Here is a 24742-nt window from a genome sequence, read left to right as displayed (position 1 = left end):
CTTTTCCTCCTCCTCTTCATCGTCGCCGTTGTCCTCCTCCTCCTCCTCTTTGTTGGTGATATGCATGGCTTCATTACTCTTGTCTCCGCTGCCTGCCATTCACAGCTATGCAAGGTATGCCTGTGTGAACTCAGCTGGAATGGCCTTCTGCCATTATTGTGGTTAACATGCTCTTACTCATATAAACAGATGGCTCTGAAGTGCTTTAGGGAAGAAATGAAAAGTGCCTTTTAACATTTCTGCACAGGCACTCTGCTGCCACGGTTACCGTCGGAGCCAGGGATGACACTACTCACATTAAAGATCGAGAAGATCGGACTGAAGGATGCAGGGCAATGCATTGACCCTTATATGATTGTCAGTGTGAAAGGTACAAACATTCACTCAGAATAGGAATGTGCGAATCACAACAAAGTCCTCGTAGATAGATGAGTGTGCTCGATATATGCAATGTGAAAATAACACGTAATGTCTATGTTAATGTGCTATAGCACAAGAAAGAAACAGATCATCATGTGGTTTGGGTAATGTGAAAAGAACACGCTATACTTGCATTCAGAGGGCTGTTTTGAAAGTTGCTTTTTCTTCTGCAGATCTGAATGGTGTTGATGTGAATCCAGTTCAAGACACGCCAGTTGCTTCTCGGAAGGAGGACACATATATTCACTTCAACATTGACGTTGAGATCCAAAAACACGTTGAAAAACTACCAAAAGGTGAGAAATCATACCTCCTGCAGGATTCCCAGAATTCTGTATACAAAATGTATGTACTGGAAAGACATTTTGAATGTGTTAAGATATACTTCTATGATTTTAGGGGCAGCTATCTTCTTTGAATTCAAGCACTACAAACCCAAGAAAAGGTTCACCAGCACAAAGTGTTTTGCCTTTATGGAAATGGACGAGATCAAACCTGGCCCCATTGTGATCGAGTTGTGAGTATTGATTGTACCCTTTATGTGGAATGTCATATAAGGTTGTAGGTAGCCTACTTTTAACTGAACACCTTAAACGTGAGCAGCACATGAGAATCAACGAAAATCCATTCACATTTTTTTTTTTCTGATTTCATCTAACGACCAGGTACAAGAAGCCAACTGACTTCAAAAGGAAGAAACTCCATCTCTTGACGAAGAAACCACTCTACCTTCACCTCCATCAGACTTTGCACAAGGACTGAGCTCCAGCAAAAGAGCATGTGGGACATCAAATAGCATATCAACACGCCCACAACATGGAAATGGTTTTCAAAATACCTACAATTTTTTGTTTTGTTCTTTTTTTGGTTCATCACCTCCAATCTCAGCAATACGATATCTACTGTTTCACAGACAGCTCTGCAAGACGAAGGGCCCAGAAACGGAGTCGCAGACAGGCGCTACAAACCTGACGTGTGGTCATCAAATTTTGGTTTTCATCGTTGTCGCATGTCCTCTGAAAAAAAAGGAGATGTTAAGTCACCTTAGCAACCACTTTCATCTCAGTAGTCTTCCTTGTGCGCTCCTTAGGAGAACTCGAGGTTGTTGTGTTTGCGAGAATAAAATGAAGTTGAACGTATCCAGTACTTTCTTTGAGAGTTCAAAGAGAGCCATGGCATTTAAAAAAAAAAAGAAAGAAAAAAATGCCATTTTGCATTAAAGGGCTTGAGAGTCTGCATGACACTAAAATGGGTATACTTTTTGTTTAACTATTAATGTGCCGTTTCTATCATATGAAGTGGTTAACCCCAAATCTTTAATCATGCTGTCCACATCTGTGTTGTATTACTTGACGTTTGATTTTAGATTTTATTTTTGTAATATCAGAAATACAAGGCTAATGGCTGACTCTGCTAAAGTTTGGTGCATCTGATTGTGTGTGTGTGTGTGTGTGTGTGGTATGAGTGAGTGATGTTACGTTCATCTGCAAGGATGATCCAGATTGTTGTAATATGCTTTGGCAGAGTGGGCTTGATGACCGTTGACTATTTACACTGCTTTCATTTCTAATAAATGACAATGCTGCTTGACCCTTTCGCTTGTCTTCAAGTAAGAATTTGAAACACTGGAAAGCACAGCTAAGCACATTAGTGAAATAAGGAGACAAACCCGATGTGTCACAGCAGTGCTCGCCACGGTTACACTTATTTACAATGCATTTGAAAATGTTCCACTTCATCTTTATTTAAAGGTAAAAAAAAATACATTATTCTTAGTTTCCCTTATTCCTGAATTACCAAAGATAGCCATGAGAAATCAACTGGAGCCTTCACAGGTTGTTATATTTTAATGTACAAAAATCTGTTCTATAAAACGCCCCCACACAGCACACTCCAAAGAAAGGACTCGCATGCTGAAATGCTTCTGTATTAGCCCACGTGGGCATGGCCACCTCCAGATCAGTAAAACTACCAACACTTGCTGACTATGTACCTGAGTTACTGCACATTTAATGAAGCGTTAACACAAGCAGCTTGTTTCCTCGGCTGATTATGTGAAAGAGAACAATAGAGCAATTGTTTTTTGCACAGGTGATTTGAATAATTTTATATACATCTACAGTCAAGGCAATGTACAGGTATTTGTCAATATGACAGCATGTTGGTCTTCTCTCTTCGAAAAGAAATGACAGGAGCATTATAAAATCTCAACACAACAAAATCTAAAACAAAACATAAGCTGGCCATTAAATCAACATTGCAGATGCAAACATGTATATACTGTTTTTGAATTTGCATTTCGATTGGAGCAGAAAATGCCGGTTTGAATTAAACTTTATATTAAAAACAGACTATGTCTACATTAACAGAGGATTGTGTGTGTGGTACCTCGCATTGCTGTATAACTTAGAAATCAGTGGACATATCAAAACTTGCATTTCATCACCACCAGATCTACACAGGGCACCTTGAAGTTCTTCACGTTTAAGCTTGAGGCTGGGGCAAGTGGACGATGCATAAAGTGCAGCCTGGATCGAATAGTCTTTTTGTCCCTGTAATACCTAAGCATTTCCACAGGAAACCATACTTGTGAAAAAGAAAAGAAAACAAAAACAAAAACAAAAAATAAACTCACTTACTTTCAATGTGTCCTATGTTCTTAAAACCTCAAAAGAAAAGAAAAAGAAAAAGAAAACGTAGGCATACATTTAAAAATGTGTTATTGCACAATAGGCCACACTGAAGTAGCTGTCCACTCTTGCCATCATCCAGAGTGTTGCAAGTTTTACAAATCCAAAACCACAGAACTAGATCTGCCTTTTTATGATGCTTTAATTGAGTATTTTTTATGGGTTTTTTTGTGGTATGCTTAAGTCTGTTCTTAAAACTAGACTTTTTTAAATCCAGCAGCGATGGGGCTGCCGGCTCGTGGTCGTGGGTCGGTCAAGGGTCAAGAGCCATGGAGGCGGAATCCTGCTGGGCAGGAGGAGCCTGTTGGGAAGAGTTGTCCGTTTTAGCGCTGTTGTCCGAGCGAAGGTCTCCCTGGCTGTAGCCAAGGGGTGGTGGAGGTCCGCGGAAGTCCCGCTCGCCGTGTGGAGGAGGCGGCATCATGCCAGGGTGCGCCATTGCACCGTGGGGTGGCATGGCTCCGTGTGGGGGCAGCATGGCTGCAGACGATGGGTGGCGTGGTGGGTATGGGTAGTCTGGTCCGTAAGCAGGTCCCATGGGTGGATAGTCGCGCATCGGTGGAGTAGGGCCTCGCACTAGACAGAGAGAGAGAGAGAGAGAGAGACCATGAGATCCATGACATGAGGAGGCCAACGCAGAACATGCAGTAAACTGCTACACACACACACACACACACACACACACAGTAAACTGCTACACACACAAACACAAATGGCCTTACTGAAAGGTGGAGGAGGTCCGTAGCCGGGTCCAGGCATGGGACCAGGTCTGGGTCCGTAGCCAGGTGGTCCGAAATGCTGATCCGGGAGAGGTGGTCCGTAGCGTGGTTCATGAGCCATGGGTCCAGGGGACCTCATGGGCGGGTGCCCATTGGGTCTCATCATGGGAGGCAAGCCGTTGGGTGGGGCAGGCCCCATGGGAGGGCGTCCGCCTGGAAGTGGTGGTCCATGGCCCTTTGGAGGCATGGGACCAGGGGAGTCCCTTATCGGAGACACAAGCAAGGATCCTGGGCCCTGGGACTTGGAGATCTGTAACAAACACATGTTTTGTTACACACAGATCGCTGACGGGGAGAATTTAGATCCAGGGTTTTACACTGCTGTGCCCCTTCTCATGGGTCCGTGCCAATTCAACACCAATTAGACATGCAGGCAATGTGAGAGAAACACACCATGTAGCCCATCACAGTGAGTAGAGTTAGACCCCATACAAAATCACAATGACACCCAGTCAGTCCAGACTGTGATCTTCAAAAATGAGCAAGATTTCAACAAAGCCTCAGCCCCCACAAGCCTTTCTTGTACAATTCAGGGGGCCAGAGGCGTTATTGAACAGAGGGAAAGCTGGATGTGTAAATATGTGATTGTATGCCATGTAAGACAATTTTCAAGTTCATTAGTTCGGTGTAAGAACATTTTCAAATTCATTAGTTCGGTTACACTTGTACAAGGGAAATAAAAAAAGCATCTGTGGAACACCTTCTAGCCATCAGCATTATATGCACGAAACCAACCTCCGCCGGTTTTAGGTGCGTGCCGTGCACACCAGCCCACACACATACACACACACAGCCTCCGTCCCCACACACACACACACACACACACAAAGACTGCGCCCCTGGGTTCAGCCCTTCATACTCACTGCATCAGGTGCCTCTGTGGAGGCCTCAGCCTCAGCCTCTACTGGCGCTGGGGCTGTTTGCTAATAGGCCAAACAGCCCCCCAAGGAAACAACAGGAAAGATACGCATGACTGAAGGCCCCAACTGTTTACCAAAACACAAACCCACCCCCCGCCCCCCTTGAATAGAACCGTCAACTGACGAGACTCTCGATCAGTACTCACCGATCCATCCGGAGATGAGGTGCGTGGAGCATACATGTCTGCAGAGAGAAAAACGAGGACTTTTAGAAGGTGACAGGAAAGGCCGATTAAACAGGATGTAGTAATGTCCATGTGACGATAGGATGGGGATAGAAAATAGGAGAGATGTGATACGCACCATGTCGAAGGGGCGGTGCGTAGCCGTGGTCGGCATAACGTCCGTGAGGATCAGAGGGGGGTCGAGGTCCTGGGAGAGAAACTCGATTTAGGATTCATGTCTTTCCACCACAACCCAATAACATGCTCCTTGTTTTGACTTGAGTGTCACAATGTCATATGCATGCACACACGCACGCGCACGCGCACACACACACACACACACAGTCAAAAAAAATGGCACATGCGCGCATCACTAATCGCAGAAGAGACATAACATGCAAGTTAAGACAGGCATCAGATCTGGGCAGAGACTAACAAAGACAGGAAGTGGGTAAAGGATAGGCCTCTCCAACCCGCTGTCATGGATACAGAATCATAGGGGAGAGAAAGGGGACAGGGAGACAAAAGGGACAAGTAGAACGAACACACAGGAAGGAATGGCTAACAGAGCCTCAAGTGAAAGTTGAGTAGAGAACAGAAGGGAATGAATCCTGGGAGGGATCAAAAGGAAACAGTGGAGATGGTGAATGGACAGAATATGAAGAGGTGCAGCAGGGGTGACATCATCGGGGGAGAAGGGTGGCAACGAGGGCCTGAGGAGAGCGATGGACTGAGGGGTCGGTGCGAAGACTCCACCGCAAGGACGGAACTCACCCAGGGGCTCGCCGCGTCGTCCAACAGGGGCAGAGGGGGGGCGGCCGGGCCCGTCGATCATTGGAGGGGGGGAGGGGGCACCTCCACTTACAGGAGAGGGCCCATACGAGTCTCCTGTTTGAACCAGATTAACCATGCAATTCAACCGCCAAATGCAACACGCACACACACACACACCTTGCTACTTATAATGCCACTGCACTCCAAGGCAAAGTTAGAAAGAAAAAAAAAGCCTTGTCGTCACAATCCTACTTTTGGTTAAATGTGTGATAAAAAGAAGCAGGGAACACAAATGCAAGTACACAAGGCCATTTACCTGACTCGTTCTCTGCACTATCAACTAAAAACAATGACAGTAATCAACTAGATTGCCACATGACATGTTTTTGCTACACCCAGGAGCGTAGCAAACAAACTTATCTCATACAATACAGCCATGAAAGGGTGCAAAGTAGTGCAATCAGAACAGTCATATCAAACATACCTCTACTAATATAAAGCTTTATGAACCTCTGCATATGTGTGAGTGTGTGCGTGTGTGTGTGAGAGAGTGTGTGTGTGTGTGTATTTCTCCTGCAGGAACAGGAATCTTACCTCTCCTCAGTGCGTGGTCGGCGTGGACAGAGGTGGGCTTTGGTAGGCTCCTGTACTTCTCATGTATCCTCTCCTCACTAACCTGCAGACTGCATTAAGATTTGGTATTTAGTTAGGTCAGCCAAGCAGGGTGCTTCTCAGATGCCCATATCACATCCCTCACAGACACACTTATGCACACACAGAGACACACACACACACACACAGGGGTACTCACCTCTGGCGGAGGCGAGCCGACTCGCGTTTCTCCTCAGTCAGAGCTCGCTCAGCTGCCCGAGCTGCCAACTGTAGGCCCAAAAAGAAAGCCATTTCAGTACACCGGAAAGACACAAAACCAAACAAACCAATTCTAGAGATAAAGTCACTCATAGGTAAAGAATATTATCTATGGTTTGTCACAATAGTTCTAGTTTAAACTGGTTTCAAGGTATCGATGAACTTATTAAAGTTGGGTATCATTTCCTACAATCTTACCCAGTTGTCATGGGACTTCTTCTCGAGTGAGGAAATCTGTGGTTAGGAAGAAGAAAATGTCAGTGAATCTCAATCTTATTAGAATCGAACTAATCTAGAAACAGTTCAGCAGAACCAAGGGCTCACCAGATTCTTGTTGAAACGCTCGGTCTTCTCCATCTCCTCCTCGATCTCCTGGATACGCCGCTTGTGGATCTCCACTTCCTCCGCTGCTTTGAGGGTCTTTTGGTCGACCTCGGACAGCTTGCTCTCCTTCTCCTTCCTGTCAAGCTCCTCCCGAGTCAACTTCCTGCGAGACGACGAGAGATGCGTGAGCTTAACACTACTGCTCACTGAAAACAACAAAGTCGCAGGGGACAGAGCCCAACACAACACTAAGAAAATAGCCATTATTATATAACATCATTCAACCCCACTGCTTCAATTGGTCAGAACGCTCTAAATTTTCCAAGACTATGCTAAACTGATGCTGATACTAAGGAGCGTCATGTTAAACCAAGACCAACTCGAATCTGCACTCTGCACCTATGTAGCATAAAGCTAACTGTGTCAATAGGAAAATGTACCACTTTCGTCACTATTTTGTCACTATTTCTATTGGTCAGTGTGATCCCCGTTGTTTTACTCACTGGTGCAAAGCGCTCTCCTTCTGCTGGTACATCTCGCTCATGATCTCGAGCTTCTGCTGCAGGGTGTTGTGCTGGCTCTCCAGCTGGCTCTTGGCATTCTCCAGCTCAGAGCGGTCGTGCTCCAGCTTCTGGACTTGCTCTGGTGGAGGGTCAATGGAAAAGTTGAAAACCGTTACATCAATGTCATTAAACGGACATAAGTTCTAAGATGTTCTAACATACGCAGTTAAGGATTTACCCTCAAGGCTCTGCCTGATCTTCTCCTCCTCAAGCATCTTAGTCATGAAGCGGTTTCGCTCATCCTCAACAACAGAAAGAGTGGCTTTGACCTGCACATGTTGTAAATTTAGAACATTAGCACAACAATCATACACTGACTTAAATTCTTCCAAGAAAATGAGGTGCTGCTACAATGCTAGCTAAGACTAGGCACTTACCCTTGAGACATCCATCATTGATTTGATGTGGGCCTTCATGGCCTCATTCTTCTTGGCTGAAAATAAATAATGGCCATTTAAATGATGCTGACACAATAATTATGGCTGGTGTTGTTTGCATTGTATAGTAATGCATTAATAGTGGCTCATGACAACTCAACTTACCAGCGGTGTTACTGCCATTCGCCAAACCCTTGTCCCCATGAGAATCATCAGCCTCGAGGGCCTCCAGAGATCTCAGCTCAGCCATGCAGTCAGTCATAATCTACGCAACACAGTACAGGACAGCAGGTTATTTCACATATGCCACTGTTGTAGGACACGGTCCCTAGCTGTACACCCAATAGCACCATTCGTTCTGGATGAAGACTAGCATTAGCATCAACCCATAGTGTAAACAAGCATTAGCTCCAGCGCTGGCACCAGTCTTCCACTAATCAGTGCCGTTTACTGCCAGGGGACCAAGGCCTCATTTTCTCCAAAAACGGCTGTCATTTCAATGAAAACATTTTGCTTAATCATTTAACTGTTTTGTTCATTCTTCTGTGCTGTGCTGTCATCTGTGTTGAGTTCACTATTATCAGCACAGTCACAGACAGTGGAGTTACCACATCCACTTTAGCCATTTCAACAGTAGCTTTGAAGTAAAACTGACTGCACACCAATGGCAACACAAGCTGCATAGCCTACCAGGGGAAGAGGTTTTATGACTTTCAATGAGGAAAATTGCGAAAGGTGTGTTGAGAAAGAGAGCGAGAGAGAACGTGTCACTGTTCCAAGTGTTAGTAGTACTTCACACTGTGAGGACTCCGGCCCACTAACCCTGAGGCTGAGAAATATCAGCTCTTGCAGAGGGTAAGGATAAACCTACTTTGGCTTAACATTAGGAAGCAATCCACTTACATCAATCTCGTTTTCCTTCTGTGCCAGAGCATCTTCCAGTTCTTTCTGGGATCTCTGGAAGACCCTGATCTTCTCATTCAGGTCTTTGTGCTTCGCTTCCCATTCCTTGAGGTCCCGTTGCAGCTACACAGATGGAAGGGAAAGACAGTGAGACACACACAAGGAAGATAGGCAAACCATCTGCAGAAAAGGCACTCTGCCATCTACAGTACAGTCAACTTACAGAGTTCTTCAGCTCTTTTAATTTGTTATTTTCTTTCTCTGAAGCCTTCATCTCTGCTTTCAAGGCATCCTCTCGGAGCTTTGACTCATCCATTAGAATCTGGACCTAAAAAGGACACATACAATTATTGAAAATGATTAGAAAAACTTGGATTACCACAGGCCACAGTGAACACTCTATGCAGGTGAACAGAGTGGGCATTTGTGAGACAAACCTTTGCCAGCTCTTTCTGGTACGACGTGATGCTCTGCTGGAGTGACTCCACTGTCTGGTTGGACTTTGAAAGCTGTTGTTGTTTGACAGGACAAAGGGAGCATTCAGCAAGTGCTGTACAGTTACAGGTTGCAAAAAGTCTCATTTTCGGAGCGTTTTGGACAGACAGACTTACCATGTCCTTCATGGCATGTGTCTTCTTCTGCTCGGACTCCAGCATCTTTTCTTGCGTCTGGAGTTTCTCTGTCAAGACTTTTTGTTGTTCGCTTGTTTCTTTCATCATTTTCTGAAAGAGGTACCAAAATATGATGTTATAAATGACCTGTCGACTTAATTACATCATTATTAGTACTACTGTAATTGTTTTTGTTACCTTTAACTCTTTATTTTCTTGCAGTAATGATTTTTGGGACTGTTCAGAATCCTTTAGACGTTTTTCCCACTCTATTGCCTAGAGAGAGAATGACCGGAATTAATCAATAATAATAATTTTTTTTAAATGTGTCCCAGTGATGTATGAGCTTGCAGGAGGGGAAAAAGAGAACCATTTAAGAACATACCTGCTTTTTCATTTCAGCCATTTTGATCGCGGTCTCCGATTTTTCATGAAACATTTTCTTTATTCTCTCTGACAGCTGCTTTTCTGTTACTGGAGTGGTAAGATGCAACAAACAAATAAATATATGCAGAAAAAAGAAAATTCATTAATTCACTAAGTAATTCATATAATTCACATAAATTAATTTATAAGTGGACCAACTTACTTTGGTATCTTCTGCTCCTTACCTACAAAACAAATACAGAACACACATTAAAATCACACAACAAAACACATCATATTTTTAAATTAAGTGTACATAACCAGCTTAAAAGATTCATTACAGCAAGAATGGTCTTCCAGAAAAATGCAATAAGCGTGAGAATTCCAACAGCCAGTGTGGCCAGTACAGGCTCCCAGGGAAGTCCATGGAAATTTGGGCCTGGCCTCCAATGTTCGGGCAAGGTAGCTACAAGCTGGGTACACAAAAGGGCACACCTTCAGGATTAGTTACAATTCATTTGACGAGATCAACAACATTTCCTCTAATCAGCTCTGAAGTAAAGATGAATGAAATAACTGGGAAGCAGAGCTTTACCACCAGAGCCCCTTCTCCAGCCCTCCACCCACACACATCTGTCTCTAAACCTTTCAGAGCACTTGAGGGGCAGCCGTGGTGTACTGGTTGGCGCACCGGGCTTGTAACCGGAGGGTTGCCGGTTCGATCCCCGACCAGTCCACCATGGCTGAAGTGCCCTTGAGCAAGGCACCTAACCCCTCACTGCTCCCCGAGCGCCGCTGGTTGGGCAGGCAGCTCACTGCTCTGGGTTGTGTGATTCACCTCACTGTGTGTTCACTGTGTGCTGTGTGTTCACTAGTTCGGTTAAATTGGGTTAAATGCAGAGAACTGAATTTCCCTCACGGGATCAAAAAAGTATATATTCTATTCTATTCTATTCTAGCTGATGAAACTTTCCACAACTCAGTCTCTTCATACTGGACTTTTACCCCTGCATGTATGTGAGGGTATATGTAACAGGAATGCACTATAGACCACCGACAAACAATATTAGTAAGTGGATTAGACCCTGTAGCCTTCAAATGCTGCTTTGTTACCGCAGGCTTCATACTTGCAGAGGATTTAGTGTGCACCATATTGCACCACAAACATCCTGTCTCACCGGGCCATATAAGGAGGGAAGTAAATACACCAGGCCTTTGAAGGATTACAAAATGACAAAAACAGATAATACTCTCACCAGCTGTTTCTGGTGTTCTTAGATAACACAGAGTGGATGATCCACGGGATGAGGAAACTGAGGATCTAACTTACCGTTAGCTAATGTTAAACGAGCAAGGGCTAAGAATTTGCAATCAGAGTTTGCAACATCAGACGCCATTGTCCGTCGGTCATTGTACAATTAAATGAAATAATTCGGCGTCTAATTCTGCCAGATCAACAAAGCAACCCAATTAGTTAACTAAGGCAACGTTAGTAATTGAGCAGAGCACCAATCTAATTATTTAATGTAGCTAGCTAAATTACAGCTTAGCTTGTTAACCCTATCGGGTTAGGTAGCTAACTTGGTAAAACTAACAGACACCGTACTTACACCTACACTCAACGTGAACGTTACCGGTAATATGCATAGCGTATATTAATCGGTAGCAAGGGCATACTTACATCCTTCAGTCCTGATAGAAATACAACGTAAAATGCGGCGAACTCTTCCAGTCCAGGTAAAACAGAGGCAACACTTCCCTGCACAGCCATAGCTAATGTTACCGTTATCCGATGTGGCAGCTAAACTCGGCAACTTAAGACTATCAGCTTGCTACCATAAGCAAAATCGTTTTGACACTGCCAAATGTTGAAGTTAATTCTCTTCCCCTACCAGTATTGCGGTATATTGCGGAGAATACTGTGCACCTGGTGCCAAATATTTGCAAAAGCCGAAAGACGTTAACGTTAGCTACCAAGCTAACAGCAAAATGTCAAACTAGCATGTTAGCTAGCAAGCTACAAAACAACACATCTGACTACTCTAACACCAGGCTATCAGAACCATCCATATACTTGAATTCAGGTATATTCTTCTAGTAATAAACCGATCGTTCCCGTTGAGTGTCAGTCAGTACGCGGCAATGTTCTGGTGTGACAAACAACAGTGCTGGAACTGGATACACTGAACTTCAGCCTACTCTCTTGAACACGTCAACAATCTTTAACCCCGCTTTAACCTCGCTAGCCTTTCACGTCACATATTGCGCGACAGGGACTTTGCTGCCTATGGATTAAATACAGTATTCAAAGCAGCCTGCGCAAATGTCAAGAGTGCACAGCATGAGCATAGTATCATTTATTTCCATTGTGTAGGCAGTAGCCATCACAGCACATTAAACTATGTATGTTTCTTTTAATGCTGATGACATACACAATATCAATATTGTGGGGAAATTCTATGATGTTACCATTGATACTGGTCAACGCTTTTTTTCTGAGGACCTTCAATCATCAGTAGGCAAACGGTCATGATCATCCAATCAGAACACAAGCAAGCAAACATTGCACAAAAAGTAGCCACATGTATAATCAAGGAACCACAAACCATGAATTTCACTCACCATTTCAGCATACTGTCCCATATAATGCCAATACAGGGAAAAGTAGTGTAGAGTACTCCGCATTTCAGCAAAAACTGATGTGGAGCTAGTATCACTTTTAGGTCCATCTTCCTGGAAATCTGAAACGTGGCGGTCAACTGAACCTACAAATGTTTGCACAGAAAAAGATATTTAACCTACATTTTAACCAGAAGCAACATCCTACAATTTCAAAGGGTCCGTCACCAACCTGAGGACGGACGTTCCACCTCCCATGGTACGCCAAATTCCACGTCCAAAGGATTCTCCAAAATAGCCTGCGGACCTCTCTGGATTTCGTCTGGTTCCTTGGGGCTTGCCTGGCTGTCTTTGTTTCTATGTCCCCCATCCTCCTCAATGTCCAAGTCTGGACTGTGAGGCAGGCTGCCGTGGGTGCTTGGTTCTGATGTATGTTGGTGTTCCACTTTACCGATGTCACTGGGTTCATCAGGTTCCGTCACAGTAAAGTTGTTCACAGAGTCTTCCACAACCTCGTGCAGATCTGCTTCCTCTGTAACATGCACACTCATGATCAGCTGGTGACATTTATACACCTACGGTACTGTTCATATGCAAGCAGACAGATGCAAGTACACACAAACACACTCCTAACCTCTGACACATTGGACATAGTTAATTTTTAGGATACACAGGAATTATAAAATGTAGGCTTAAATGGCAGTGACTGTAACAGGGCAGTTAATATCTTTAGGATAATGTGTTTGTATCTAACCTGTGACAGGTTCATGTTGAGCTGTTGCGACCAGCGGCACACTGTCGCTCACTGTCGAGTATTTTTGTCTCAAGGTGAACGCCAGCTCCTGGAAGTCATCCAGAATGGCAGCCTCGTCGTCAAACATCCCGGTTTCCATCTCCTCCGGCTCAGAGTGCCTCTGTTCTCTGCTGTCCAGCATCTTTTCGATCTCGTCCAGGATCGAGGTCTCAGAGGCCTCAAGGATAGCCTCAAGGGTCCTCTCAATGTCCTCGCTGTTGTCTGTCGGAGGTAACCTGGCAGACTTCAGCTCCTGCTCGAGATCCTGAAACATGGCCTCAATCCGGATCAAGTGTTTCAAACTAAGAAACTTCTGAAAACGTTCCATGTCTTGCTCTTTGAAGTGGTCCCTGATCAGAGTTAATCTGAGAACACTGTCACTGTACTCTGGCTCATCTGGAATTGCAGTGGAACTCTCAGCATCTGTAGTGTCGGTTATGTTTTCTGCATCACTGGTACTACTTGATGATTCATCAGTAGTTGTAATATTTTCTGCATCACTAATACTACTTGATGACTCATCAGTGGGTGGTACTTCTGTTGTACCAGCGTCCGGCTCTACAGGGCTGAGAGCCGGTGGTGAAAGCACGTCTGGCACGGCTCCAGCTTCCACAGCCTCAGGGGTCAAGTCCACTTTCTCAACATCCTCCTGTGTGTTGGCGAAGTGTGACAGCACAGCGTTCTCATCTTCAAGTAACTCTTCATGATCCGGATCTTCTTCCAGATCATGTGGTTCCTCTTTGCCTTCAGTTGGGAGATGTGGCGGTTCAGTGGCCCAAGAATCAACGATGCCAGTCAATTCCTTTTTAGCCTTGGCTATCTGTTCTGTGACTTCGCTGTTGTATTTGAGCTCCGTCATTTTAGAAGAACTTTTAGCCTCTCCTGAACTCTCTGAAGGTACATCACTGGGCTGCTCAGGTGACTGAGTGGGGCCAGTTTCCTCATCTTCTTCCACTTCATCATCTTGAGAAAATGGTCCCTCTTCCCCAAAAAAGGATTCACCACCTTCTTCAAAAATCAGGTCATCATTCAGTGGTTTTTCATCTCCTGATTTAGCTGACTCGGGGACTTCTGCATCAACCAGAGATGGATCATTTGGTGCCGCTTCTTTTTCAGATGGGTGGTGAACATGCTTAATGCCCCTAGAATCCACTGTACCAGTTAACACCTTTTTAGTCTTGGTTAACTGCTCAATGATTTTTCGTTTTACCTCTGCAACCTTATCAGAACCTTCAGTATCTGTTGAATTTTGTGAAGGTGTCTCATTGGGCTGCATAGGTGACTGAATGAAAGCAGTTTTCTCATCTTCTTCCAATTCATCATCATCTTGAGAAGATGGTGCGTCCACAAAAATGGATTCACCTTCTTCTTCAAAGATCAAATCATCGTCCAGTGGTTCGGCATCACCTGGAACATCGGGGTTGGGAACCTGTGGATGAAGTCGAGAACCTTCGTTTGGTTCCTTTCCATCCTCGAATGACCGGTGTTCATGCTCAGTGCTCCAAGAATCAACAAGACTATTTATGTCCTTTTTCGCTTTGGCTATCTGTTCTGAGGTTTCTATGTCTGGTTTCAGTAGTGTAACCAGATCAGAACTTTTAGCCTCCACTGAGTTCTCGGAGTGAACCTCGGTATCATCCTTTGGGTTCTCTTCCTCATCCTGCTCTGCCTCAGATGCCTCAGATGTATTGGCCAACTCCACATCATCTGAGAGAACCGTGTCACTGGGACCTGGTGACAGTTCCTCAAGATTAGACTCCCTCAGAAAGTGCTCACTTTCTTCCTCTACGAGGCTGCCCTGGTCACTCTCTGGTGGCGTCTCATCTTGAGATGACACGGCTTCTTGTGTTACTACTGGAGTGTCTTCGATTCCAGTAGATTCAACAGATGCATCCTCAGTCGTTGCTTGCGATTCAGAATAGCTCAACAAATGGTCTATGTCGTAACTTTCAAACTTATCCAGGCCAGAGTCAAAGCAAACGAAATCAGTTTCCTAGAATAAAAGAAATCAGAATGTTACGAATAGCTGCAAAACACACAGAAAATGCAACACAACTGAAAACTGAAGAGTAAACATTTGGGCACATTGCATCATCCACCATACCTCAGCAGAAACTTCTATTTCCTTTTCAGTGTATATGTGGTTAATGGTGAGCAGGTCTTTAGGGAAATAGCCAAAACGACTACCCACCTATGGAACACAAACCCAGATACAGAAGTAAAACAACCATGTTCTTAGACATCAACCCTTTACTAGTATTGAACACTGTAATTTTAAAATTTTAACACAAGTTTATTTAGTCTTTTTAACACATTCAATATTGATTGTGGAGAGCAATACCAATTTAGCTAAAACATAATGCCGCCTAAAACTCTGCGAAAAGGCATTTGAAACTGCAATACTTTTTTGTAGTGCAATGCAGTAATTATTAACTTATACTTACACTTCCCGCCCACACATCCGACCTCTGTCCTGAGAGTTTATAGTACACATATATTGTCTCTGCCTTCTTGAAAGATAGGAACCTGCAGTCTGGTCCGGAGAAGTCATTTGAGGCTTTCCCCCGACATAGAAGCACTGAGGAAAGAAAACATTTGCAGGTTGACACAACAATGCACCATATCCCTGAGCATTCAGTGAAAGGTAAGTAACATCTTGATGACAACTTGTTTATGTCTCTGTAAACTAAGGCCAACGGCGCATCAAGTGAAAGGCAAACAAAATCTCAATGACAACATATTAAACGTACATCTGTGCCAACTGGAGCCAGCGACACCTAAATTAAGACATTATAACTACATTTCCCTGTTGAAAGATGTCTTGAGAGCGGCATACTTGGTTTCTAGAAGGTTATTGCTTTTTGGAGAATGAGGACAACAACCCAATCAGCACGTTTGTCGTGCTAGATAGTACCCTCAGGTTTATGAACTTCATTGGGAAAGAAACACTATTTAGACGTCGGGTTATTAAATGTAAACATACTCCAACGACTAGCTAACGCCATGAAACATGGTAACCTTAGCCAGCATGTTACTCTGTTACCCAACTTTAGTCAACTAACCCCATTTGCTTTCCTGGTTAACGATTGCCCCTAGGATACATCAGGTGAGCTGTGTGTGTAACATAGCAACGTCAGCTACCTGAACCACGGCGAAATGAAGCTTATCTGGCTAACCTGATAGCAGAGCTTGCCACAGCTAATGTTAGTTAGCAAGCGTGCTAACGAGATAGCTTGCGAACTTCCAAGTATCCCTGCTAGCTAGCGAGCGACTACGACATAGGGTTGCAAATGAACGTTAACGTTTTGTCAGTGTCTCTTTTTTTTAACACAACTATGCACTGACTGAAATTATGATTGTGGTGAAAGTTCATATCAGCTGCAATACCCACAAGTCAAAAGTTACTCGATAACCTGACCTAGAAGGGCTCATCTAGGAGTAGGATAAGGTGGGGGAGATAACGTTGGCTAGAAAGCCAACCGGTATTGTTTTGGATTCCAAAGTTTACGGCACGCGACAGGAAATACTCACTACTGCATTCGTCGTCGGCACATCGTTTGAAGTCCGAAAACCTTCTATCAAGACTGACATGTGAAATAAATATTAGAAATAAAATAAAGGAAAATAACTGTGAAACGACTGTAGCCATAGTGGTTGGCTTGACTATGGCTGGATTCTGCCTGAGCATGGGCAGATCTACTCGACACGTCAGCAAATCCGCATAACTAGCGGATAGTATGCAGGATGTTCCTGGAGCGTGGAATCAAATAACAAAAACTTACAGATCATTTAAAGCGGTACTACCACTGGTATTACACTAATCGTTCACTGTAACAATGTCCGCTGCTAGTCTTTGTAATTGTCCCTCAGAAATAAACAAAGTTTTTGGAACAGCAATGAATTGACTTTTGAGTTTAATTTTCAATTTTACATCATGCCTGAAGTTGCGTGCCTTTACAGATTGAATTGTACAGTTAAACATATTTTACAAAAGGCATGATGCATTTGTTTATCCCAACTTTGTTTATGCACTATTTATACTCACTATTTCTATTCACTTTTAATAGTAGGCTACTTCAGATGCTGTTGGCCTGCTGCCCTGTTACTGTAGTGACTCCAATGTTTTAACATCCATGCCACAATCAACACCCCAGCTCCATGATAGCAGTCCAAGAGCATCTCTATTCAGCCTAATTTCCCATAAATAAGATATTGAAAATGATTAATATATGTATATATTTTATAGATACTGCAGATAATTTCCAATCAATGCATACAGTCCATTGCCAATCATCACCATGTGTTTCAGTGTTATAACTGGCCTTCAGGACCCTATCAATACCAAGAAATAAATGCGTCTAAGTAGCCAGAGTTGGAGCCTGAGTTTTCATAAAGCTTGGAGCTTTCATAAGTAGAAATATAAAATACACACACACAAAGTACAGCAAGAGTAATAACATAAGATTTTGCTTGCAACTCACACATACTTTGTACGACCATGGAGCAGTTCTTTTCTCCCTGGTCCCCGAAGGTGCAGCTTGCGGTCAACTGGTACACGCACACATCTAGGGTGCGTGAGAGAACTGCTACTTGAGCCTCCTCACCTGGTACTAGCACCCCATGCTCTGATGAGAGCTGAAGCGGGTTGGCCACTTCACCTGTACGCTCACTGGTAGAGACAAAGAGAGTGGAGGAGAGAAAGCTAAAGCCTCAGAACACACTCAAAACAAGGTTACACAAGGGAGGAATGGTGTGTCTACACAGAAAAAATAAATTTGAAATGAAAAATGTTTTTTTTATTTTTTTTTTATGAAGTGACAAAATGGTATGTTTTAATGGGACAGCAGGTAAACAGGTATGGGCATGTATTGAACTACTGCCTTTCTCATAATTCTGTAGGACTCAAATAATAAGTGACAGAGGAAACACTTTTATCTGCAGTAGCTGAGCCCGTTAATGTTCCAGTTATTTCCTCGATACCCTATTTGTTGAGGGTCATCTTGTCTTACCTGGCAGCATGGAAGGTGGTGGTCTGGTCACCGTGGTGGGCAGCACAAGAGGGCAACTCTGTGTTGATTGACACTGCAAACAATTTCCAATCAATGCATACAGTCAATTTCCATTCCTCACCATGTGTTTCAGTGATATAGCACGCCTTAGCAGGACCATATCAATACCAAGAAATACATGTGTTTAAGTAGCCAGAGTTGCAAAGAGCTTTCATAAGTAGAAATATAAAATACACACACAAAGTAGGCCTACAGCAAGAGTAATAACATAAGACTTTGCTTGATTGAACTCAGCGACTCACACATGCTCTGTACGACCATAGAGCAGCTCTTTTCTCCCTGGTCCCCGTAGGTACAGCTGACCGCCAACTGGTACACACGCACCTCTAGGGTGCGTGAGAGAACCGTACCTTGAGCCTCCTCACCTGGTACCAGAACCCCATGCTCTGATGAGAGCCGAAGCGGGTTGGCCACTACACCTGAACGCTCACTGGAGACAAAGAGTGGAGGAGAGAAAGCTAAAGCCTCAGAACACACTCAAAACAAGGTTACACAAGGGAGGAATGGTGTGTCTTTACACAGAAAAATGAAATTTGAAATGATTTTTTTTTTTTTTCTTATGACGTGACAAAATGGTATGTTTTAATGGGACAGAAGGTAAACGGGTAAGGACATGTATTCAACTACTGCTTTTCTCACAGTTCTGTAGGACTGAAATCATGTAAACACTTTTATCTGCAGTAGCTGAGCCTGCTAATGTTCCAGTTATTTCCGCAGTACTCTTGCTGAGGGTCATCTCGTCTTACCTGGCACGGTGGGAGGTCAAGGTCTGGTCGTTGTGGTGGGCAGCACAAGAGGACCACTCGATGTTGATTGACACTGCAGACAATTTCCAATCAGTGCATACAGTCAGTTTCCATTCCTCACCATGTGTTTCAGTGATATAGCATGCCTTAGCAGGACCATATCAATACCAATACTGTCTAGCCAGAGTTGTAAAGAGCTTTCATAATCAGAAATATAAGGACACATACACAGAGTACAGCAAGTGTAAATGAAAGTTGATAGTGTGAAGGTAGACAGTTTAAAATTTGAATATGGATAGCTAAAATGTTGTTGATAGAAAGACAATTTAATGAATAATGGATGTTAAATGTTTAGCTAATTTTTGCTAGCAGCTATGTTGATAATGGTATCATGGTAACAATGTTAACCATGCTAACCAGGTTGGTTAGCTAACTTACCTGATGATGTCTAGCAGGTATGTTAAAAAATGTTAACCATGCTAACCAGGTTGGTAAGCTAACTTAACTAATGCGTTTCTAACAGGTATGGTAAAAATGTTAAAAATGTTATCTATGGTAAAAATGTTATCTATGCTAACAATGCTAACAATGCTAACCAGGTAATTAAGTTAAAAATGCTAACAATGGTAACAATGCTAGCCAGCTTGATTGGCTAACTTAGCTAATGATTTCTAGCAGTTATGTTAAACATGCAAACCAAAGCCTTCGATATCTCAAAGTTGCGACAGCCGTTGACTTCCATGTTAAAGCCAGATTAGAGCGGTCACGTGGTTAGTGGGTAGCCTCAGTAGTTCCCTTGGTCCCTGGTTTACTACGGGATTGACAGCAGCGATCGCATTAATATTTACGGTAAATACTCGATGAAAATGACTATAAACTGCATTTCCACATACATATATTACTCAATGAAAATGCATTATTATGCACACGACCATAAGTCATGTAGAAAAGTCTTATTATGACACCTGAGATATTCATTCATTCTCAATGGAATAGTTCCTTTCAACGACCATGACATACCGGATATGCCGCCATTGTTTGTACACGGGAGTCAATGGTAGTGTCGCAACTTTGAGATATCGATGGCTTTGATGCAAACTATGCCAAAGTCTTTTTAAAGCATATATAAGTGTCTTTGACTATGCTCACTGGTTTGGTTAGCTGATTTAGCTAATGCTTTTTATGAGTTATGTTAACCATGCTAACCAGGTTGGTTAGCTAACTTAACTAATGATTTCTGGTATGTTACAAATGTTAACTATGCTAACCATGTTAACAATGTTAACAAGGTTAGTTAGCTAACTTAGCTAATGGTTTTTAAAGGAATAGTTTGGAATTTTGGACATACGACCTCATTTCCAACTTAGTCGGGGTGATATAGGTCGGAGGGGACCATTTTCAGTGAATTTCTGCAGCGTTCATGTGGTGGTAATCTGGTGCCGAGATAACGAAATCAACGGTAACATCCAGCCTGCCACTGAAAACAGTCTTAATCCACTCCACAGAACACCCGAAACAACCTTGAATCGCATTGCAATAGCTATACTTTGTTCCCTGTATGGCAGTAGCAGATTGATATTGAGAAACTAGTCCCTAAAATGTCATAAGGCGGGGATCACATTAGCCAGCGGCAAGTGTAACGCAACGCTCAGACCATAATAATAAATCTAAACATTCTATCTCGTTCCTAAATTCAATCTTTGTTGCTACGTCCTTAGATTAATTTGATTGGTTAAAATACCTAAACATTCCAAAACTGATTGTGACGAGCCGAGCGTTGCGCTTCAAAGTTGAACCAAGTTCAACTCACAGTTTGCTCAACGCTAGCGTTACGCCAGCGTTGTCACCCTTCCGCTGCCGAACCATAGAGAACAATAGGAAACCTGCCGCTTGCCGCTGGCTAGTGTGATCCCCCCTAAATCATTGAGTTGCAAGGTTAGTTTTCTATAAGGTTAAGGTTAATTATTCTATCAACACGGACATGTACATCGATAGTCTGACGTTTTAATTTACTTGTGGATGTTACTGTTGAAATGCGTTAGCTCAGAACCAGCTTAGCAAAGGGAACGCTGCAACTTAAGGAAGGGGTTAAGCGCGATAAAAACTGTCTCCACCGACCTATATCACCTAGGCAAAGTTGGAAATGAGGTCCTATGTCCAAAATTCCGAACTATTCCTTTAATAGTTTTACTAAAAATGTTAAATATGCTTACAATGCTAACCAGGTTAATTAGCTAACTTAACTAATGATTTCTAGCAGTTATGTTAAAAATGGTAACTATGCTAACAATACTAATTATGTTAACTAGCTAGCGAGGACTTTTACTTTGAAACAGTTGTTGCTAGGGTATCCATGGTGGCCACTATCAGATTCAGGAATAAAGAAGTTACTGTAGTATAATCATGTAGTTGGTTGCTATGGAAACTGTAATAACGTAAGATTTCGCTTAATTGAACTGAACAACTCACATGTGCGCTGCAAGACCAAAGAGCCGCTCTTCTCTCCCTGGTCTCCGAAGGTACAGCTGGCCATCAACTGGTACATCCATACCTCTATGGGGCGTGAGAGAACCTCAACTTGAGCTTCCTCACCTAGTACCAGAACCCCATTCTCTGATGACAGGTGAACAGGGTTGGCCACTTCCCAATGTACACCTGTACGCAACTCACTGGTAGAGACAGAGAGAGTGGAGGACAGAAAGTTAAATCTCAGAACACACAGGTTACACAAGGGAGGAATGTTGTGTCATCACACAGAAAAAATAAATTTGAAATGAAAAATGAAAATTAGTTTAATTTATGAAGTGACAAAATGGTAGGTTTTAATGAGACAGCAGGTAAACGAGCAAGGGCATGGGCAGTTCAACTACTGCCTTTCTCACAGTTCTGTAGGACTGAAATCATAAGTAGCAGAGGAAACACTTTTATCTGCAGTAGTTGAGCCTGCTAATGCCCCAGTTATTTCCTCAATACCCTATTTGTTGAGGGTCATCTCGTCTTACCTGGCAGGATGGGAGGTCAAGGTCTGGTCACTGTGGTGGGCAGCGCAAGAGGGCCACTCGGTGTTGATTGACACTGCAGACAATTTCCAATCAATGCATACAGTCAGTTTCCATTCCTCACCATGTGTTTCAGTGACTGGCCTTAACAGGACCATATTAATACCAAGAAATAAATGCATCTGAGTAGCCAGAGTTGCAAAGAGCTTTGCAGATCAGTAGACTATGGTGTATGTTCATTCCTGTCATACCAATCAAAGGTTAAATGTGAATCTGTGACATTGATTGTGAACATACCACTGCTGGAGCCAGTGGGCTTGACCTGCTGCATGGTTAGGCCAGCAGGGGACGAGAGACTGAAGGACGAGTCCACCAGCAGACTGAAGAACAAGCCAGTGGGCTTGATCCGCTGCATGGTGAAGCCTTCAGGGGACGAAAGATGACCGAAGGACGAGTCCACCTGGGAGAGGAAAAACCGTGAGTAAGACAGAGGGAAACCATAAGAGACCAGAGAGGAATCCGAGAGAATCGTGAGAAACCAGAGAGAACCATAACCAGTCCATAAACATGCTGGCAGCAGCAGTGTCACATGTATACTCACTGGGTAGGGGTTGGATATCTCAAAGTGCCAAAAGCCAAAAGCCAGAGTCCCAAACTCCAGCACTCTAGAGCCCTCCTCTACTACAGCACTTACCTCTAGGAAGCTGTACTGGTACATCACTAGAACAAAACTATAATGTTGAGCCCTAGCGACGAGCACCACACTGTCGCTCACTGTTGAGTACTTCTGACTCAAAGTGAGCGCCAGCCCCTGGAAGTCATCCAGAATGGCAGCCTCGTCATCAAACACGCCAGCCTCCATCTCCCTCGGGCCAGAGTGCCTGTGTTCTCCGCTGTCCGGCATCTTTTCCATCTCGTCCAGGATGGATGCGTCCTCAAGGATGTCCTCTAGGGTCATCCCAATGTCCTCCCTGTGGACAGGGCTGAGAGCCGGTGGTGACAGCACAACGTCTGACATGGCTCCAGCTTCCACAGCCTCAGGGGCCATCTCACCATCCTCCTGTGCGCTGACAGCGTTCCCCTCCTGAAGTAAAAGAGGATCTTCTTCCAGATCTTTTGGTTCCTCTTCATCTTCAGTTTGGAGATGTGCCGGGAAACTGCCAAAACGACTAGCCACCTATGAAACACAAAATCCATACATGTGAGAAGAAAAACACAAGCATGTTCTTTGACATCAACCCTAATTAGTGGTACGGAACACTTTTTAAAGTCATTTTAACACACGTTTATCTAGTTATTTTAACACATATTCAATAAAGATTGTGGAGAGCAATACCAATTTAACCAAAACATAATGCAGTCTAAAAGTTTGCAAAAGGCATTTCAAAGTTTTTTTGTAGTGCTATATGATTAACTTCACCTGGGAGAGGGCAAACCATGAGTATAGACAGAGAGAAACAAAGAGTGCTGGGAGAGACATGAAAAAGGAAAGTAAAGGGATCAGGAGCTCAAAGGAGGAAAAGGTCGGAGAATTTCCATTCTATTCTGTCTGAATGGCAGTCTGAAAGGATCTATTTTTAAACATCCATCAAGATATATCCATCAACAGCCATTTCCAGAACCATAACCAGTCCATAAACATGTTGGCAGCAGCAGTGTCACATGTAGACTCACTGAGGAGGGGTTGGATGTCCCAAACTCTAGCCGTCTCTCATCTCCGGGGGCACTTGTCTCCATGTTGGTAGAGGGCTGCACACAGGAACACACAGACAGACAGACAGACAGACAGACAGACAGAGTCATTCTCCTTTCACCACCTGACTTGCTCTGTGTTCTTAAAAACTGGAGGAGGTTGTCTCAGGCCCTCAGGTGACCTAAGAGCACGACCGGATCCAGAGTTTTGAGCCTATAAGGCAGGGATCACATTAGCCAGCGGCAAGCGGCAAGCGGCAGCGGCAAGCGTAACGCAACGCTCAGACCATAATAATAAATCTAAACATTCTATCCCGTTCCTAAGTTCAATCTTTGTTGCTACGTCCTTAGACGAATCTGATTGGTTAAAATACCTAAACATTCCAAAACTGATTGTGACGAGCCGAGCGTTGCGCTTCAAAGTTGAACCAAGTTCAACTCACAGTTTGCTCAACGCTAGCGTTACGCCAGCGTTGTCACCATTCCGCTGCCGAACCATAGAGAACAATACGAAACCTGCCGCTTGCCGCTGGCTAATGTGATCCCCGCCTAACAAAGACACATGTACAGATTGCAGACAATGATATTAACTCAGATCTTGGTGGACACGGCTTATGCTTGAGCCAGTAGCCAGACCAATGGATACCCTGTCTTTTCTGAATTGTTGAAGCTAAGACGATCCCAATTGTCGATCCCAGTGCCCCAGTGACGGGGATACTTATTCCCAAAAGTGAGAGAGTCCCCAGGAGTCCTGGCTCATTCAATATGCCCCCCCTAATCATCATAAATATACTGTGGTGATGTTGTTGTTGTTGTTGTTGTTGTTGTGCATCTGTCCTCCAAGACTGTGGGCCCAAACTGTTAACCAACACAGAGGACCCCACATCACTAACGTAAGTCTATGATATTGGTACTCACCATTTGTTCAAGGCGCCATAAATGCTCCTCTGATATGGGAGCATTTGCCACCTGCTGCAAAAACGGATACGTCACCTCCTTATAGTTGGGACCCCGAATCTGTAACAGACACATATGGCAAACAATGACAACTCATCTATGAACGTTG

The 24742-nt window shown here is 43.7% G+C and overlaps 2 protein-coding genes across 4 annotated transcripts in view; one reads left to right on the top strand and one right to left on the bottom strand.

Moving 5' to 3' along the window:
* aida (axin interactor, dorsalization associated) overlaps nt 1-2010 on the top strand; it is a 6293-nt gene extending 4283 nt beyond the window's left edge. Inside the window, exons 7-10 of the mRNA XM_062551478.1 lie at nt 248-370; nt 594-716; nt 820-937; nt 1086-2010. Coding sequence (XP_062407462.1) covers nt 248-370; nt 594-716; nt 820-937; nt 1086-1182 — 461 coding nt within the window. The 3' untranslated portion in view covers nt 1183-2010. The remainder of the gene's footprint in view (nt 1-247; nt 371-593; nt 717-819; nt 938-1085) is intronic.
* A 134-nt stretch (nt 2011-2144) lies between these two features.
* Nucleotides 2145-22833, bottom strand: mia3 (MIA SH3 domain ER export factor 3). Of its 3 annotated transcripts, XM_062551475.1 has the most exons (34): nt 22282-22833; nt 21988-22060; nt 21455-21654; nt 18986-19058; nt 18482-18669; nt 18180-18252; nt 17658-17839; nt 15615-15748; nt 15275-15361; nt 13132-15163; nt 12610-12909; nt 12381-12523; nt 10100-10231; nt 9982-10003; nt 9778-9866; nt 9591-9668; nt 9393-9503; nt 9219-9290; nt 9005-9109; nt 8782-8904; nt 8044-8143; nt 7879-7934; nt 7680-7770; nt 7442-7580; nt 6939-7101; nt 6813-6848; nt 6556-6623; nt 6339-6427; nt 5745-5858; nt 5110-5178; nt 4953-4990; nt 4750-4809; nt 3830-4136; nt 2145-3683 (listed from the first exon to the last, which is right to left on the bottom strand). In XM_062551475.1, the coding sequence occupies exons 1-34, from the start codon at nt 22700-22702 to the stop codon at nt 3364-3366; spliced, it is 6288 nt and encodes a 2095-aa protein (XP_062407459.1). In that variant the 5' UTR covers nt 22703-22833; the 3' UTR covers nt 2145-3363. The 3 variants fall into 3 exon arrangements, with proteins under 3 accessions (XP_062407459.1, XP_062407460.1, XP_062407461.1); XM_062551476.1 differs by lacking the exon at nt 4750-4809; XM_062551477.1 differs by lacking the exons at nt 17658-17839; nt 18180-18252; nt 18482-18669; ... (2 more) ...; nt 21988-22060; nt 22282-22833 and adding an exon at nt 16702-16867.
* Between the last annotated feature and the right edge of the window lie 1909 nt (nt 22834-24742).

Source organism: Sardina pilchardus, chromosome 12, assembly GCF_963854185.1.
Source record: "Sardina pilchardus chromosome 12, fSarPil1.1, whole genome shotgun sequence".
Classification (NCBI taxonomy): Eukaryota; Metazoa; Chordata; class Actinopteri; order Clupeiformes; family Clupeidae; genus Sardina; species Sardina pilchardus.
Note: the sequence above shows the minus strand (reverse complement) of the source record. Positions and strands in the feature narration are given on the sequence as shown.

Bases quoted from the DNA above. Each gene is read 5' to 3' on its own strand.
- mia3 (XM_062551475.1), bottom strand. From the start codon at position 22,702: ATGTACCAGTACAGCTTCCTAGAGGTAAGTGCTGTAGTAGAGGAGGGC. The intron at 17,840-18,179 runs GTAAGACAAGAT...TGTCTCTACCAG, and splicing joins ACCACCTTCCATGCTGCCAG to TGAGCGTACAGGTGAAGTGG. The intron at 7,581-7,679 runs GTAAATCCTTAA...ACCCTCCACCAG, and splicing joins GATCAGGCAGAGCCTTGAGG to AGCAAGTCCAGAAGCTGGAG.